Genomic DNA, 19,938 nt, shown 5'->3' on the forward strand with positions numbered 1-19,938 from the left:
GTTGTTGAGTTATTTATAATTAGTCAGTTTTGGTGGCATACACCTGACATCCCAGTATTAGGGGAAACAAGGCAGAAGGACTAGCATGAGTTTGAAGCAAGAGTTAGCTACACAATGAGCTGAAAGACTATATAGCAAAGTCCTGTAATAAAAATAAAATAAAACAAACTATGTTAATTATTAATTATCCTGATTTTTTTTAGACAGGGCCTTACTCTATAGTCCTGGCAGGCCTAGAACTTGCTATGTCGACTAAGTTATTCTCAAATTTGTGGTAATCCTCCTGGCTCATTGTTCCTGACACAGGAATTACAGACATGCCCATCTGTAATAAACTATGTTTTAAATCAAAGAAACCCCTTAATATATTTAACAATAGCTCTGTAACAATTATCATAAGGTATCATGTTCCATATAATACTGAACCGGAAAATATAAAATCATATTTGTAACTTGTATTAATTGTGGTAAGAGATATTGCGTTATGATAGCATACAAACAACTACTGAATTGTGGTCACTTCTCGTTAGTTATTTGAACTAAAAAGTGTGGTACGTTTATTAGACTTGAATTGCCATTTTGTTAACAGATTCACATTTCAGTTTTGATTTAATAGCTATGCAATCATGGGTTAATTATTTGAATTACTAAGGCTTCACATCTCTTGTTTACAAAACTGCATGTTTAAATCTCATGGATGCCATGAAAACTAAAACAGTATTTTCTAAAGTGCCCAACATAGTACATCAGACCTTAGATAGTCTTAAATAAAGCAGTGCTGCATAGACAAAAGGTAATATGGTCTTCTTGAAAGCCAAACATAACTGTGCTTCAATCTGAATATTTGTAACTTGAAATCAATGTTACTATGAGTAAGTTATTTAACATTTGTTCATGTTTTTCATCTGTAAATGGAAATAGTAATAATATTCTTCATATGACTATTGATGTTTAAATGGAAAAAAATGAACAATAGACAATTCAATACAAATCCAAACTGTTACCCTTCACTAGAAATAAAAAAGAAGTTAGATGGTGATGGCACACCTTAAATCCCAGCACTGGGGAGGCAGAGGCAGGTGAATCTCTGAGTTCCAGGTCAGCCTGCTCTACAGAGTGAGTTCCAGGAGAGGCTCCAAAAGCTACAGAGAAACCCTGTCTTGAAAAACAACAACAACAACAAAAGAAATAAAAAGGATTATATGAATGTTTTAATAAACACTGAGAGGCTGAGATAGGAGGACAATTGTAAATTTAAGACCAGCCTCAGATACAAGTAATTATAAGGCAAGCCTTTGTTAGAGTAAGACCCTATGCTCAAAATACAAATCAATTCATGTCGATCCAAAACAAGAGTTACAAGCAGATGTGCTATCTCACATCCATAACCTCAGAATTTGGGCAGCTAAGGTAGGAAGATCACAGGAGTTTGAGGCCAGTGTAGGCTTCATAATGACATTCTATCTCAAAAACCAAGAAAAAAGAAGCAAAGAGAAAAAGAAAGCAATTAGCTTTCATATCCACTGTCAAAGAATAACACTGAAATCCTTACAAGAAATTATAGCAAATACCATATTTTTTAAACTTTTTTTGGAATGCTTTCCAATTTTAAGTATACTTTCATAAATCAACATAATCCTAATTGTATTTCATACAATAAATGATGTCCTGATCTATATTAGAGTCAAGGTAACTAGGGAAATAAAACACTTCATTATTTTCTCAGTAATAACATTTAATTATTGGACTTGCAGGCAAATTAAGGATTTCTGATGAATTTGCAAAATGAGTTCCAGAAGAAATATACATACATATGTCACTCAGTCAGCACTGTGGCAATCTGTTTAGTGACACAGTAATTTCAACTTGTTTTAGGCTGTAATACAAATCTATTAAATACCACAAGTGAGATTTAAACCAATCAAAGTAACTAAAAGCTGAGTAAATGTTTGCATGCTATGGCATAAGAAAGTGTAGCCACAATATACTACTATTATAATTATTTTAGTACCATTTTGCTGCTCATAAATGTAAAATAGTCACTCCCAATAGTTATTAAAATTACTTGTTTTCTTGTATTCTGCTAAATATATTAAATAAATCATCTCATTTAATACTTATGAGATCTTTATGGAAAGGGTATATCTGACATTTTATAGTTGTATTTCTGTCATTTTATAGCTCAGACAACTGATTTTTCCCAAAGTCAAGGTGGCAGAGTCAGGATATAAAATTCAGGCAGGTGGGTGTCTGGGAGTTCCAGGCCATCCAGGGCTAAGCAGTGAGACCCAGTCTCAAAAAAAAAAATCACAGGTATCAGGTGCATGACTTAGTACTAGACCATTTGACTAGTATGTACAAAGCCCTGGGTTCCATTCCCCACACTACACTAAACACACACACACACGCACACTCACGCGCACGCACACGCACATGCACATATTTATTTAATTCTAAATTAATATTTTGATCTTTGTTTGCTGATATTAATATATAGTGATATTTTATCTCCTAGAGAAAAATTTGTCCCTGTCTTTTCTAGATGGGAAAGTCCATTTTGAAGTTCAAGGCAAATTTTTTGTGCTTTATGCTACACTTCCTTGTGAGAAAGGGAGAGCACAAAGTAATACCTCCTATCTTTCAAATTATGCCATCTATACAGACATTAATTCTCTTGTTTGGGGAAATAACACGTAATACTTTTCTTTAAAATGAGATAGTATATTACATATACAAAATATATAAATATATATGAAATATATTTTAAATTGAGAATTCAAAACCTTGAATACATTATTCTGTGTTAAGCCCTATATAGTGTTGAGTAATATTTACTTCTACTGCATAAAATGTGAATTACAAATTATATGTTTCTATATAGAGAAATCTCCTTCTTTTTCTCTATAATTGCTGACACATAGTCTGTCCCAAAAAAGGCAGTCTTTGGTCTTTGTTTGCCTTTATCGAAAATATGAAGGGAAGCAGAGCTACTGTTTTATATTATCTCTGAAACTGCTATTAAATACAGCACATCATTGTTCTCCCATATCACAAATACATAACAAGCTGAAACATTCCAGTAACTTCTTCATTCCAGGATTTTAAGAAAAACACTACTATAACTTACTAAAGACTAGTTTCTAGTTCTAATTTAGGGTAAATCCAAAATTAATTAAAATTAATTTTGTTTATGCCATAAATCTTTAACAGTTAACCTGTTTTACAAAAACTATTACTATTAATCTCTAAAATGAATGACTCAAAATATAAAAATACTCCAAAACCAAGAGTAATCTGAAATATATCCCAAGTAATTTGATTCAACACAGGTATCCCTTGGCTCTCTTGACATTAATAAGAATATATACAGAAAACTTTTCTACAAATGAAATTGAGCCTGTAAGTCAGATACAGGTATCTATATAAACTACTGAGTGTAATAAAAATCTGTGCATTCCCCAATGTATGTGATCTCATTTTCTTATGACTGTAAACTTCAAAATAGTTTTCCTTATTCCACATAGAAATGACACAATTTTTAAGTCTTTCCTGTATTTCTATAGGTAAAAGTACTTCATACAGATAAAACAATAAAAAAACTAGAACTTGCTTTCTATAGCACCAACATGAAAGAGTGAGAAATTTTTGGCTACTCATAACACAAAAGCTCTTTTGTGTCTGGGTATGGTGCTCTTAAAGAGCAACTGATCAGAAAAGTATTCTAGTAGAAACTTAATAACTGGGAAATTATAGGTTCATTAATCAAATAACATAGTATTAACTCATTCTTAATTATATTTTCATGAAATTATAAACAATTTTGCTAGCAACAAATTTATTTTTTTCATTATTGGAAAAGACAACTAAAATTCATGAAAGTATTTTATTTTATATTGTTAATTTTGTTGGAAGCAGATTTATGCCTAGCCCATAAGAGCTATCAAAAGTATATCTTAAATAGAAAGAATCTGCTATCTGGGCCAGTGAGATGGTTCCATAGGTAAAGAAATTTTCTGCCAAGTCTGATGTCCTAAATTATATCACCAGGAAGACAGACAATTATTGCCTGCAATTGTACATCTTCCTCATGCACAGGCAAGAACATATATGCATACATATACACACAAAATAAAATAAAATTTTCATGTAAAAATAATTTGCTATCTATCTTACACTAGTAATCCTCAACTGAATGCATTTACTTTAGTAAAATGATTCAAAAGGGCCATATTAGCCACTGAAAATAGATTATAAACTTTTTAAATGATTTAATTTATCTCTTATTTCTTGGGTATTTACACATTTTCCAGTTATGAAATGAGATAGGAAAACAGATCTCTGAATAAAAAAGATATCACTAATTTATTGTAGCTCTATGTTAATACCTTATGAATATTAAAACCTGTTAAGTTTTGATTATTGGTAAGGAATTATGTTGGTTTGACTGTTCAAAAGCACATGAAGAGCAAAATGACTTCATCCTTAAGACAAATATAAACTAACTAAAGGGAAAGGGTACACATAAAAGTATAAATATGATGTATGTAATAACTAATGTTGCTTTTTAGAAGATGTTACAACGATTGAACCATTCTGAATGTTTGATTTCAAATTTCTAGACAGCACATTGTCAGAAGTTTTAAAGGATCTCAATATATAATAGAAAATATGTACAATTCTAATTCTGAGGTGACCCAATCTCAGGGAAAAAAATCATACACATATTCTAGCCCATAACAGATACATATGCACATATGTAAACCGGCATAAATATGTGTATAGTATATCATTTAGAAAGGGGACCAAAAATGGTAATTAATAGTAAGGGGTGAGGAAAGACTGAATATAGGCAAAAAGACACATGAATAATAAAAGAATGTAATGGTAATTGTTTTTTACACAGACTACAGAACGTCCATAGCCACAGCTATCCTCTGCACAGACTACAGAAAGACACTGAAATTCACTGAATCAGAGAGTTTGGTTACAGGCAAATGTTTTGAGGAGTTACCTTGATGTAGTCATGCAAACTTTTGTTTGTGAGTTCATTAAAATAAAGTTATTTTTATATCAAATAAGTTGCAAAAAAAAAAAAGAAGAAAGGTGAAGTATCTGAACCTCAAAGTACCGTGTACTTGGTTTGAACCTCTTTTGTACACTGTAACAACATTGACTAAATTTCAAGCTAAATGTATTCCTCCCCAAAATTCCAACAAACCATAATTTGGATCTAAAGTATGGAAAATACATTCAGCTTGAGTTGCCTTTTGTCTAGTTGGCTTTTAAAGTACATAAAAGGTGTATAGAGCAGATAATAATTATGGCAGATGATAATAAAAATACAGAAAAATTAGAATCATAAGAAAGGAGAAAAGAATAGTGTGCTTGTTAGTTTTTGTCAACTTGACACAAAGTAGGTGCACTTAGAGAAAGGGAACCTCCATTGAGGAATTGCCTCCATCAGCTTGGCTGTGGGCAAGGCTGTGGGGACATTTTTCTTAATGACTGATGTGGAAGGTTTCAGACCATTGTAAGCTGTGGTATCCCTTGGAACGCAGTTCTGAGTAGTATTAGAAAGCAAGCCTACAAGCCATGGGAAGCAAATTGCTAAGACGCATTCCGCTGTGGTCTCTGCTTTGGTTCCTGGCCAAACTTCCTCCCATGACCTGGAAGTTTAAGATGAAATAAACCCTTTCCTCTCCAAGTAGACTTTGGTCAGTGTTTTATCACAGCAACAGAAACCAACCTTGAATAAATTTCACTGTTTTTCAAAATACATGCTCATAATTTTTACAGCTATTTCTCAAAGTTGAACATTCATTTCTTTTTTTTTTCTTAATGCAACTGTCAGAGACTTCTTAAGATGATCTTTCTATACTGTACGTAAGTACATCTTTTTCTGAAGGCTAACATTTGAAAATTAAAGACTTAATTCATATCAGCATGGCATATGTTCTTGTACAAGTAAAATAACCTGCAATTTTTAAACTTGTCTTACAAAACTTTATATCTTACCTCTGGTTAACAAAACTTCAATGAGATAGACTTGAATCACGAGACAATTTTTCACTAAGAAGTCTGAAAATGAGATAAAACACATGGCTATTATTGTCTCCCTTCTCCCTTCCTTCCCTCCCTCTCTTCTCATCATCCCTCTCCCCATTCCCTCTCCCTAAATCTGGTGCTGGGGATGGAATTCAGAGGTTATGAATTCCAGGTTAGATAAGCATTATACCACTGAACTATCCCTAGGACCTAAGATTATTGTTTTTCATATAATATGAATCATTGTCTAATTCTTACTAAGTTTTTATTAAGGACTTGCTTTAAAAATACACAGTTGGCCGGGTGGTGGTGGCGCACGCCTTTAATCCCAGCACTCGGGAGGCAGAGGAAGGCGGATCTCTGTTAGTTCTAGGCCGTGGTCTACAAGAGCTAGTTCCAGGACAAGAACCAAAAGCTACGGAGAAACCCTGTCTCAAAAATTCAAAAAGAAAAAAAGAAAAATACACAGTTGAATTTAGTTATCATATCAACTCACATTTTTGTTTGTTTTCAGACAATATAAATACACAATCACCTGTGAAATAAGATTGTGAATCTCTGTTGACTCAGTATAGAATTTGGGACATTGTATCACAAAAATGATTATATCAAAATCACTTCTATAGGAAACATAATTACTATTCAAAGAAATAGCTGCTATTTCTGAAAAGGAATACCCATAGCTTGGCTTCTCATACTTCTACATTTTTTCCTAAATTTCTATATTCAAGTTATCTTTGAATTGAATGTCTTTTATTTTAATACTATGGAAATGATATTTAACATTAATGTTTTACCCATATCCCTATTATAGAACAAAATGGTATACATGGAAAAATTAACTTGCAGTAAATCTGTGATAGCTACCAACATGGTTTTAAAATTGTGCGATTTAAAGAAGATGAAAAAATATGACAAACTCTTTATATCAAGGATATTTAAATGAAAGACAATTGGCCTGATAAGCTTACACATTACAAACCTTTGTCTAATACATTAATGTTCCCCAGAGAAAAATCTCTTTCTGAATGAACCAGATCAAAAAAGCCATTATAAAATTTATGTGAAGTTAACTATTTCCTGAATATTAATTTTTCAGTCAAGAAAACCTTTTTATCATATTAATCAGTATTTGTTTTATTTTCCTTAGTTATTTTTACCCTATGTCTCAATATTCCAGTATATACTTCATAGAAGTCTCGCAAATACATAGAGAGAGGCATGCCCCAGTGAGTAATTGCAGCAGTGCTTGTAACTGATAAAAAGGAAAGCAAGCTGCATGATCACAAAAAAGTAAACAGATAAATACAAATTTCAATATTTAGGGTAGATTATACATAAATGTTAATAAATTATATAAGTAGATCTCAAAATAATTTTAAAAATGGTTTGAAAACTAGACATTCAAGTAAAATATCCATATGTTTTAAATCACAAAGTGTATTGTTTCAAAATACATGCTTGTATAAAGAAAATAATATACAACACTTTATGCAAAAAGCTGTTGCAGGAGGGAGAGCTAAAATATTCATGAGTGTAGTCAAACAAAATTTTAACCTCATTATGGTGCTTCATTTTTTAAAGGAAAGTAAATGAAATAAAAAAGTTTAATCTCTTGGAAAGAATTAAAATGGCTTACAAATAATTCTTTATATATTCTATATTTAAAAGTTTCACCAGACTGGAGAGATGGCTCAGTAATTAAAAGCGTTTACTGCTCTCATTGAAGAGAACATCATTCTGGTTTCCAGAACCCACATCAAATGCTATGGGACAATGGTCTTGTACTTTGTAAAGATTTGTCACTTATATTTTAATAAAGCACTGATTGTCTAGTAGCCAGGCAAGAAGTAGAGGTGAAACAACCAGGCAGGAAATAGAGACAGGGCAAGAAGAACAGGAGAATTCTGGGAAGAGGAAAGCCTCAGTCTGCAGCCTTCACCCAGATGCAGAGGACACAGATGAGAATGCCTCGCTGATAAAGGTACCAAGCCACGTGGCTAACACAGACAAGAATTATGAGTTAAGATGTAGAAATTAGTTAATAAGAATCCTGAGCTAATAGGCCAACCAGTTATTTATTAAAATACAAGTGACAAAAAGTACAAGACCATTGTCCCACAGCAATCAAGTGGTTCACAATCTCCTGTAATTCAGCATAGGGGAATCCAATACCATTTGGCCTCACAGGAACTTGCACACACATGGTAAATATATACTTTTGTATACATAAATAATATGCTATAAAATGGACTATGTACTCTTATTTGTAGAGATTGCATAAATATAAATTCAAATTTTACACAGGCTTTCTAATTTTATTCACCTTAATTCATTAAATTTATATACATTATTTCTCTCCATATATATATTATTAATAGTCTATAGGATCCCCAGAATCCAACGAAAAGCTGGATAGACATGGTAGCTACCTGTAATCCTAGCAAACAGTAAACAAAAACAGAAGATCTGTGGGGAAAGCTAGCTAGCTAGACTATCAGAAATTTGTGAGCACTGCTGGCTTAGCAAGAAATTCTGCTTCAATAAATAGTGATGAGGAAGAAACCTGAGGCCAGATCTGAGTCTCCATAGTACACATCCACACACAGGTGCATGCACGCCCAGACACACACACAAACACACTTGCATGGACTCTTATTTTACCAACTATAGTATTTCAAAAGTAAGACCTAATAATATTGCTCGCTTAGCTTTCACTGTGGTGTCTGGAAAAAAACAGGATAAAATCTATTTTTGTTGCTATTATTGTTGTCAATCTTGATGGCTTAATAGAGAGGTAATGTTAAAAAAATTCTAAAGTGAGATTAAGTCACTCTTAACTAGGACTGATTTTCATCCCAGGGAGAATATTTGGTGATATCTCAAGACATATTTGGCCATATCATAACTTGGAGGGGGTTACTGGTTTACAGACTGAGACAGAAATGATACTGAGCATCCTATGCTGCATATGACAGCCCCATTTCCAAAAGAACTGTCCCACCTCAAATGCCTATGCAACATATGAGAAATATTTGGCCAGAGAAAAAAATTTGTGATCACATTGTAGAATAATATCCCCGAACCACTGGATATAATTATCGAATATAATATATATTCCAAAATTATTTAATGCAATAAATACAGAAGACTTAAATTTTTAAAACCATTTTAGGTGTTTCTCTAATTTTACTAGATAAACTAATAAGAGCCATGTTAATGACTTTGATGGAGTTCTGACTTGAAAATCAGTATGGAGTGAAGAGTTGTATGGTCATAACAAAGTAGTAAAGAAATTCATTATCTATAGGTAAATGTGCTGGTTCAGTGGCCAATAAAATAGAGTGTAAGAATACATGACAGTTTTTTTAGGAACTATCTTTTCTTACTTTGTCTTCATTTGCACTTCTCAAAAAATCTCTTTTTGCTTCTCCACTTAACAATTTTCTTCAAACAGTGTCTGCATGACAAAATAATAAAGAAAAAGGTTTATTTAATAATGGGTTTCTAAGCATATTAATATCGATACTAAACAATTTATCAATCATGCAATTTCTAAAATGAATGTGGAACTATTCTCAAGTATAAAGTATCTCTAATGACAGCAAATGCTTTATTCTTTCTTATCATACCATCTTTTAAGAATCAATCACATCTTTTAGTGATAAAGTGCAATTTTATTTTGATTATTAAAGTATTCAAAAGGTTTCCTGACAGAGGGAAAATTTTGTCTTGATTGCTCTGTGAAAATCAGATGTTACTGAAAAAATATTCTTCTGATGATTGTAGACAATGTAATCATCAAATATCACCCACCCTTTATTATTTAAATAAGAATGAAACCTAGAGAATAAATATCTACATATTGTTTATTTATTTATTTTATTGAGACAGGTTTCTCTGTATAAGAGCCCGGCTATCCTGGAACTCCTTTGTAGACAAGGCTGGCCTCAAACTCACAGAGATCTGCCTGCCTCTGCCTCCTAAATGCTGGAACTACAGACTTGCACCACCACGCCTACCTTTATTTTTATCTCTTTATATATCTTATCTCATAAATTCATTTATCATTTTCTAATCATAAACTCAATGATTTTTAGGACACCTATGTCAATCAATTAGACTTATTCCTTTTGTTTGTATTAGTTTTGTTAGTGTTATTTATTTATTTATTTGGGGAGAATAATTTTTTTGAAATCATCTTGCTATGGTGCCCTGGCTAATCTAGACCTCACTATGTAGACCAGGCTGATCTCAACCTTTCAGCAATTCTCTTGCCTCTGACTCCTGAGCGCTAGATTTCTAGGCCTGTCTGTGATACCATGCCTGACCATATTGCTGAGTGCTAGGTTTCTAGGCCTGTGACGCCACACCTGACCATATTGCTTGTGTTTAAACTATGTTTTCATCTGATCTTCTATTTGCTAGCACAAATAGAGCTTTATCTCTTCAGTAGCTCTAATCTCTTTCATCAGTTACTTCAATATTTTTTTTTGCTGGTACAATTTGCAAATGAGATCCGAAATGGCATAACAAAAAGGTTTTCTGTTCTAAACAGGAAAACTTCTCAGTTTATACTTCTCCAGCATTTCTACAACTGAGCTTCTTTCCCTAGAGAACAGCTAGAAAGACCTGCAACTTTAACAGGACAGGAAAATCGGAAAAATATTGTATAAAACGACACTATTCTCATTCGTGGAGCATTCTTTCCTTCCAGTTCAATGGTGCTTAGCTGTAATGAACCATTATACTTTCTAGTTACTTCAAAATCATTAGCTAAAAAGTTACAAAAGCCATTGTCACAAAGCAGTCACATCAAATATTAAAATTTTAGTAGTTATGTTAAGATTATTTTAAAAGTATTTTCATTTAAAAGGCTTATTCATGTAACTAACTCAATTATAGAACTAACCATGATTAATCATGAAAAACACTCAATTTCCTGAGGAATTATTATAATTTCCCACATTAGCTTTGTTTAGGCTAAGTTTTAACACATGCAATAGCTACGGAATCATCTTAAGACAAGGTATTCACTCGTTCTTTAGATCTTCATCATTACTGCAGAAAGCCATAGAAATTACAGTTCATCCTTCCAAGTACAAGCAGATGAAAATAATCATATTTTACTGGCCCACATGGGACTTAGACTGCTGTATTTAAATCTTCATAGATAGTTTGGCCCCAAAAGAAGCTATGGATAACCATAGTAAAAAGGAAAAGGAAGCAACCTATTTGATGAGACAAGGTAGGTTTTTGCTACACCCAGTAGAGAGGCATAGGCAAAAAAAAAACAAGATTATCCCAAACAAAAGGAAATATGATTATAATAAAAATGAGTAAATAAATTTGCTTAAGTTTACAATTTTTTTTTTACAAATATCACAGGGCATTTTGAAAGTTACTCTTCATCAAAATATATGTTAAGCACATATATTTCTAGAGGTTACAACAACCTAGAAAGAATCCAAATACTATCATTAGGAAAATGGATAAATTAATGATAAATTCATACAGTGGAATACTTTAGAGCAGCACAATAAATCCATCACCACTGTATATCTTAACACAGTTTAGCAACTATATGATGAGCTACAAAAGCAGGACAGGAGCACAAAGCAGTATGATTTCATTTATATAAGAAAATTCAAAAGCTGGCTACTCTAATATATTGATTCGAAATGCAAACACTACAGCAAAACTATTTTTTTATTGAGAAAAGGAAAAAAAAACAAGTTTCCACCTCCTCCCAGCCTCCCATTTCCCTCCCCCTCCAAACACCCACACCCCCCTCCTCCCACCCTTCTCCCCCTCCCCCCACTCCTCTCCCCCTCCCTCTCCAGTCTAATGGGCAGTCAGGGTTCCCTGCCCTGTGGTAAGTCCTAGGTCCTCCCCCCTCCGTCTATATGGGTTTTGATCCTACTTAATGTGCTGGCTTTGCAGGAGCCTAGCCAGTTTGGATGTTCACCTTCAAAACTATTTTTTAAAAGTGGAGAGATTATACATGAACTCAAACAAGAAGCTGCTTCTGAAAAGAGGCCCGGAGTTAGGAACGTCCTGCTAAGTGAACACAGGTGAATTCAGAGAAAATAGGATTATTTCCTGAAATTGGGTGACAGGTTACTAATGAATTACTTTGTATGCCATACACAGAAAACTGTGGTGCATATATTTTAGAAATACTGTTTAAATGTATCAAACACTTACTACATAATTCAAGCTGTAGTCTGTTTTCTGTACTTTTCTAATCTGCTTTGTAATCTTAACAGGGAGCCACTTCTTTCTACAGCAGTCATTCTAACGCAACACACACAGAGTTTAAGCCGTTTCAATTTTTCTAGCTAAATTAATTTTTTCATAAAACTCACTTTAAAAACTCAGATATTCAAGGAAAGTATGAGGATAACTTTGGCATTCAAAACATTAAAGGCCTCATTAAAAATAAAAAAAACTATTAAGTTTAGTGCAGGCTATACAACAGTTTTTTTTTTTACTTAAGAGTATTTGCAAGAGCAAATACTCTCGTTAAACAAGTATCTTATTTAATAAATGGTCTTATTCCAAGAAGATGACTCTTGGGAAATTCTATAATTTGAAAAAAATTAAGATTTAATATTTATTTTTATACATTATATACATGTAACTCTAACAACCTCACAGCTTTTAAAGCCTAGAAGTGTTTAAGTTTTGGTAGATTGTCCTATGGTTTTACTGACAGAATGATATTAAAAATAGTAAACGCTAAGGGAAAAATCTTTTAAAACATACCTTTACCTTTATCCCCAAACTTAGTTTTCCAGCAGTGAATACAACTGTGGAACTCACTCAGAAAACTGATAGAACTTCCAAAGTTTTACTTTTTATAACCTAAGTTTTGTTCTTCAACTATAAAGTGAGACACAAAACTAAAAATAATCTTTACACTGTTCCGTCTATTGAAATGATTTCTAGATTGCACTTCCTCAGAGCCTTGTCTTGAGAAAGGATTTTCTCCCCTTTTTTCTTTAAAGAAGCACCGACAGTTCAGTTCCTAGTTAGAAGACAGTCTGAAACTCATTGCCAACCACCATCAGCACAAAACAAAATATTCCCCTTTAGAGCCAGATTTTTTTAAAAATAAATATACTAAGGATAAAAATATGTAATTTCCACAGGTTGAATTTAAAGATGCAATAAATGACGAACTTCTGAGACTTATCAATTATGATAATTATACCAACTTTCAAAGTTATATCTTGGTACATGTAATTTCTATCATAACAATATTAAAACGTCACAATAATGCTTAAGATTCCCTCTTTTCCTAAGTCCAGAGAGGACATCGAATACATTCACCTCTGGACATTTTCATAAGTCGCATGTAAAAAACGCCAAGCACTATCTACTGCTTATAATAACCCACTCCCACCCATTATAAAGATTTTATATTAATTGTACATCACACATTGTCTATTCTAAAGAAAAGGTATTTTGCAGCAACATTACCTTGTAAGCAGAGCCTCACTTTCCCCCTTCCCCTTCTAGCCTCAAACTCGAAGGACCAGAGTCTTTAGAAAACCTCAACATTACCAGCCGCACTAACCCCTCAAGCCCTTATTTTACACTGTTAGAATTTTTTTAAAAAGTACTTTAAAAGTCCTATACCTTTGTCTTCATCCTTTAAGACTTAAGTTCTGAGAAAAAGGGATGGGGGACGCCAAAGACAGTGTGAAATCTGAGGTTCGAGGTGGGGCAGGACGTTAAGCCGAGTCTCGGTTGATAAAAGAAAGAACTAGAAGGCTGGTGGGATGCCGGACCAGGTTGAGCGCAGAGTTATCCTGAGCGCACGTGAAGCTGCTGAGGGGGAGGGACCTTGGCGGCCACGGCTCTTGGATCTCCACCGCCCCCAAGCGACGGAGCCCGTCCTAACCGAGGCGACTCACTGCAGCCATTTTGGCGTCGTCCCAGACCCGCCTCTGTGGCTCACGGGACTCCACCCACCACTGCTTCCAGAACCGAAACAGGAAGTGGGCTCAAAACCCCAGAAGCCGGGAGCAGCGCCTGCCTCCCTGCGCCCTAGCGACCCGCCACCGGTCCAGTCTCTGTCCCGAGTGCTAGAACCCCAACCCCCTCCGAACCCCGCGAACTTGTGAGATCATGTCGAACATGGAGAGTATCCTTTCCATTGGTTGGGGTTGCTACGGGGCCCTGGGAACCGGGAAAGGGCAAAGGCAGGGGCGGGAGACACGCCCAAGGGTTTGACCTTTTTGGTCCGCGGGTGGCGTGCGGGCCCTCGAGCACGAGCTGGGAGCAGCGGGGGAGGGGGGGGTGTTTGACTTTTTTTCCCCTCCTCGCTGCTGCTGCAGCCGCCACCATCCTAGAATGTGGGGAGGGTCAGGGAAGCCTGTGGACAGACGGAGATAATTGAGCCCGTCCCGCTTCTTGTTGAGCACTTCTGTCACCTGCCTTATCAGTGAATTTTGTCATCTTTGAAATTGACAGGGAGTGGTGCCAGAACAGAGGGGAGGCGGCTGGAGTTTGCCTATGCTTGCTGTGAGGCGGAGATGTTGGGTTTGAGTGCTTTGCGTGGACGAATAGTTTCTGGCGAGCTGCCGTTTTCCGACTGCAGGTGACTGAGGTGATAAGGTTGAGCAATTGCCAGGAGCCCTCCGCACTAACTCTTGATTGCTTTTTGAACCTGCTGCATGCTAATTTAACAAACACTTGAGGAAACTGAGGTCATTCCTGAAGCCTTGAAATCTCATCAGCCATACCTGTGTAGACACTTAGGGGATAAGAATAAAGCTGCCTTGTGACGTCATAAGTATGGATTTTTTTTTCACTACTAAAATTCCATCACAGCAACTCCATGTTGCTGTAATTCTTACTTCTTCCTGAAGTTGGCATTAGAGGTAGAATAATTAGCTTTTTCTTTCCAGGCCTTTTTTTCCCCCAGGCCAAAGTGGCAAGAAGGTAAAATGTAGCTAACTGTTCAATAGGTCGTTTTAGAAGGTGTTTTGGTTCATTAGTTTATACAGGCAAACTTTTTGATGAATTAAATTTTATGTCACACATAAAATTTTGCTAACATAACTTGTGTAGCACTAGCCAAAAATATGTCGAAAATTAAAATGTTATCCTTTGAGGAAGGATGCAGATAGGTCATTTCATTGAAAAGAATAGATGATTAAGAAAGGCCCAGTTTCTACTGCACTTTAGAAAAAGTAATGAATGTAGTGTACTTTTAATAATACCATAAAGTGAAGGGCTCAGAATTATGAGTCAGAAGATAAGTTTTCTTTCCCCCATGTCCAAAGGGGAAAAAACCGAGTTAAGGCATGGCATCCATCCTCTGTCACCCACTTGACTCATTCGGAAAGAGTATTAACTGACCTTTCAACCCTAGGAAGGTATTCTTAAGGTAAAAGGAAATGGTAGTGCCTACCAAATTGTATTTTTTGACCAAACACTGATGGGTGAGTTATTTGAATAGCTTAAAATTGTTAATTTTTTTCACTAGAAATTTGGAAAGGATCGGAGCTACTTGACTAAACCATATACCTATATAGTGGATACATGTGCGTAAACATACATACTACTTCCAACTTTTAGCAGCTTTGGATCTGAGGGCCAGAGGTCACATATATGTGAACATAAATACTAATGCAAAATAACTCCTACTGAATCATATGAATGATGATGTGTGGAGTTAAACTAAATGGTTTAAAATTGTGTGCACAGTTTTGAATATTACTATGTGCCTTTTTTTGCTAGGGATACTGTCTGTAGCCATGATTATTTCTATGCATTCTAACTTGAAGGAGGTTATGAACCAATGAAGTTCATGATAAGTACTGGACTTACTCTTAGTTCAAAAAGGGAATTCTGGACAGCTATCACCCGGGGCTGTGTGTACACAAAAATAGCTAGCTCCTTAAAAATAGCTGTTAGTCATTGCAGATCTTATGAATCACTTTAAATCCTAAAACAGAACGAGTTACATACTGGTACCAGACTTGTGAGACTTGATAAAATACACTATGATGTATTTTTTTTATCAAGGTACTGTAATCATAAATAACCATTCTCATTTGAAAGGGGCTGCCTAGTTAAATATGAGTGAAATATGAGTAATCACAGCCTAAGGACATAGATTCAGGATTTCCCAAACTCCATGTTCCAATGTGGTGATAATTTCATGCATTTTGATAGTAATAGAATGAAGTTGTAATTCGAGACTCTTTCCTAACATATCAGTAGAGACATCAGCTAGATGGGTCACAGCAAAGAGGGAAAATCCCAGCCTCAGATATATCTCAGAACAGTCCGCCTTTTGCTTGGTGGAAGCTGCTGATCTGTTAATATATTTCAGAACGTTTTATCTGTTAGTCACAGGATATTAGGTCAGCCAGGTGGCCAAGAAATGGCTGTTAAGGGGGCTAAAGATAGCCCAAGAGAAATTGTAAAGCAGGGCCCGGACCTGCAAAATTCCAAGCTCTCCACAGTCAAGGAAACTCTAATCAGTTAAGTCAACCTTTCTGAAGGGTCAGTGGGAGGCATAGTCTCTTTACTGGAATTAGTTCCAGTGTTTACAGTATCATTAAATTGATTCCTTGCTAATATGTACGTAATTTATGGCTTGTGGGATCAACAGAATGCTGTCATTTACAAGAAGTATTAAACGTTACTTTGGGTCTTCCTTTCCATACCATTTAAAGGACATTTTGAACAATTCCCTGTAGTTGTTAAAATACAATGTATGACCTAAGAGATAAGCTGCTTTTGAGTTCCTCTTTTTTCTGTATTCATTAGTTACTCCATGCTTATCCATCTGTAAGTTTATGTTTTCAAATTAGTAAAATTATCTCTAAAGTTGCTTTTAGTTCAGATGACCTCACCTGATTCTTTGATTCCAAATTTACCTCCCTAAAACATACACAGGAGTACTTAAGGTGCTTACAATGCCAGAAAGGTAAAAGGATAATGCCACTTATCAAATAAATGGCCCGTGATATTGGTACCACTATTTTTATCCTAGAACAGCTGTTAGTGGAACAACTAAATAAAGATTCATTTCTAATTATTTTAATGTGTGTTTATGTGTATGTCTGGGTCTGAGCACATGAATGCAGAGACCGAAGGAGTGTCTGATCCTGGCAGAGCTGTAGCTAGAGATGATTTTGACTTAGCTGGCATGGGTACTGGGAAACTCTGGTCCTCTGCAGGACTGGCAAATGCTAACCATAACTGAGCCATCTCTCACGAGAGCCCAAAACTCTCCTGGAAACTCTTTTTTACCTCTTACCTGTATTTTTTTTCAACCTCTACTTCTGTTCATCAGGAATAGTATAATCTAGTTGGTGGCATTTGTAATAAAATAGCTTCCAAACTACTGTATTTAGAGATCTTACTATCAGCTTATAGTGAACTGTCACAGATTTTCTATAGTAAGGAGATGAATGCTATTTTAAACTAAGTCTTCTTTATGTACAATGAATTCTTGGAATCCTAATGATTTTTGAAAAGCTGTAATGGAAAAAAACAGTTTAATAGCGCATACTAGTTTTATATAATGCTCTAAAGACAAACTTGAACTTTTGATATACTTTCTAAATAAATTTCTTTATTAAAATTGAAATTTAGTAAATGATAATGTAACTTACTGAATGCATACTCTATGCCAAACAAACATTAACTTTTATTCTAAATTGATTTTTTAAAACGTGTAATGTTAATCCTTCCCTCTTAAGAAAGTTAAGAAAAAGAGTAAAACGTTCCTGAGAGCATCCTATTTGACCTAAGATACTATAAAGCTATCAGTTAAATTCCTCTTTTCTTTTACTGCAGATCTAAAAGTTAACATTAATGATTTCAGGTCATTTCTTTATATATTAATCATACATGTATACTCTTAAGGTATATTGATATATTTCATGTTTTAAATGGTATAGATATAGTATCATTGCTATTTTTTAAAATATTGGTTATGATTCATCAGTATATTTAAAAAGCATTTTCATTCTTATGTAGTTTTCCAGTGTATTATTTTATCACAATTTACTTATTTACTTTTTTAGTGATGGGCCTTGAGATTAGCTTCCCTTTCATTACAAAAAATACTATGATCATCTTTTGAGCATATATTCTGTGTAGACTGGCAAAAATTGGAATATCTATCTATCTATCTATCTATCTATCTATCTATCTATCTATCTATCTATAGGATTACTATTGTTGTGCTTGAGAATATATGCACTTTAAATGTTCTTTGGATACATATATATTATCTGAAAATAATGGTTTGATTATTTCTTTTATAACCGGTACTTTTCATTCCTTTATCTTGTATGCATGGAAATACTCCAGAATACTGTTATAATTTAAGAAAAATTAGAGTAAGATCACATTCTTATTTTAAGAAAAATTCTAACTAGTCATGATTAGTCTGATGATTGTAATAGATTTTTGGTTAGATACACATTCATTTTTAAAGCTTCACTGTGAATAGCCTATCTCTGTGTATATTTGATTATTAGTTGAATATTTGGTCTTTATGGTCCTTCTTTGTGTACTGAGATTTTTACTTATATTTTTCTTAACTGAATGAATAAAATGCATGGATAGTTTTAGGTTTCTAAAATGTTAAACTGTCTTTGGAATATTAAGGTAAACTCATCACAATTATGAAGCATCTATAATATACTGCCCATCTATAATGATTGCCAATATTGTGTTTAATATTTTTGAATCTTTGCTGACTCCGGCCTTTAATTCAAGTCTGGTTTCAAGGTTCAAAAGTGTTCTTTCCTTTTGCTAGTTCTTTGAGAAGTTTGTGCATGGTAAGAATTGCCATTTTCTTAAAAATTTGAAAACTGTACCAATAATACCATCACCTCTGTTCTTATGTTTCTTATTTAAATGTGAAAATATTTTAAAGTGTTGCATCAGAAATTCTGAATTATTGAGACTTATTTTAGTTCATTTCTTTCACGGATCTAGTATTATCCATTTTAAAGTATTTTACAAACAGCTTGCAAGTGTTTTGGCTAAATGCCCTAATGTATTATTTTAAAGTATCTTTATCTATAGTTATATTCCTTTCCTTATTCTATTTATGCCTCCTCTTTTTGCTTGATTAGTTACTACACAACCTAAAATGTCAGATTTTATAAGAATCTCAGGAGCCTACTATATCTTATTCCTGATTTTACATGGTAAATGTTTACATCATTAATTTTCAGTCTTCCTTTGTGTCAGAGAGTCCCAATTAACTATATTTCATAAATCACAATTCAGTCATTTGTTGTTATTCAATACTACAGAAAACATTTTTTCTTTTTAGTTACATATAGATAAATTTTTAAGATTTCAAACAAAAGTTCTTAATTTTTTTTTATTTTAGCTTTAGGTTCATACAGAAAGGCGTAAAGAAATCAAATATATTAACTACTAAGTTATGTTCATATGAAAGATTTTTTTGGTATTTATTTCAGTTTTTGTTTATGGCCCAATGAATAAGTTTTCTATATCTAATATGCTTGAAGCATGTGTTTTCAAGCTATTGGGGCAAGGTTATTAGATTTTCTCCATGTCATTTTTTCTTTCAAGTTTTTTATTTTGTTGGTCTGCATTTCATTCTGTCATATCATTACACACACACACACTCACACAAACACACACACACACACATATATATATTCATATGTTTTTCCACTAGCCTCTCTTCTCCTTCCTCCTCCTGTTGCCTTCCATTTTTCCCCTGAATAGTCCTTCTGTTTTCATGTGTTAATTTTATACAGTTAAAACCAAATTACAGCCGGGCGATAGTGGCGCACGCCTTTAATTCCAGCACTCGGGAGGCAGAGGCAGGCGGATCTCTGTGAGTTCGAGACCAGCCTGGTCTACACAGCTAGT

General features: G+C 34.2%; 1 protein-coding gene across 1 annotated transcript in view; it reads left to right on the forward strand.

The window, feature by feature from the left end:
* Positions 1-14,031: 14,031 nt before the first annotated feature.
* Positions 14,032-19,938, forward strand: part of LOC101993482 (charged multivesicular body protein 1b-2) — a 57,625-nt gene continuing 51,718 nt past the window's right edge. Inside the window, exon 1 of the mRNA XM_005366729.3 lies at positions 14,032-14,197. Within this exon, the coding sequence (XP_005366786.1) occupies positions 14,182-14,197 (16 nt within the window). The 5' untranslated portion in view covers positions 14,032-14,181. The remainder of the gene's footprint in view (positions 14,198-19,938) is intronic.

Source organism: Microtus ochrogaster, unplaced genomic scaffold (genome assembly GCF_000317375.1).
Source record: "Microtus ochrogaster isolate Prairie Vole_2 unplaced genomic scaffold, MicOch1.0 UNK13, whole genome shotgun sequence".
Lineage (NCBI taxonomy): Eukaryota > Metazoa > Chordata > Mammalia > Rodentia > Cricetidae > Microtus > Microtus ochrogaster.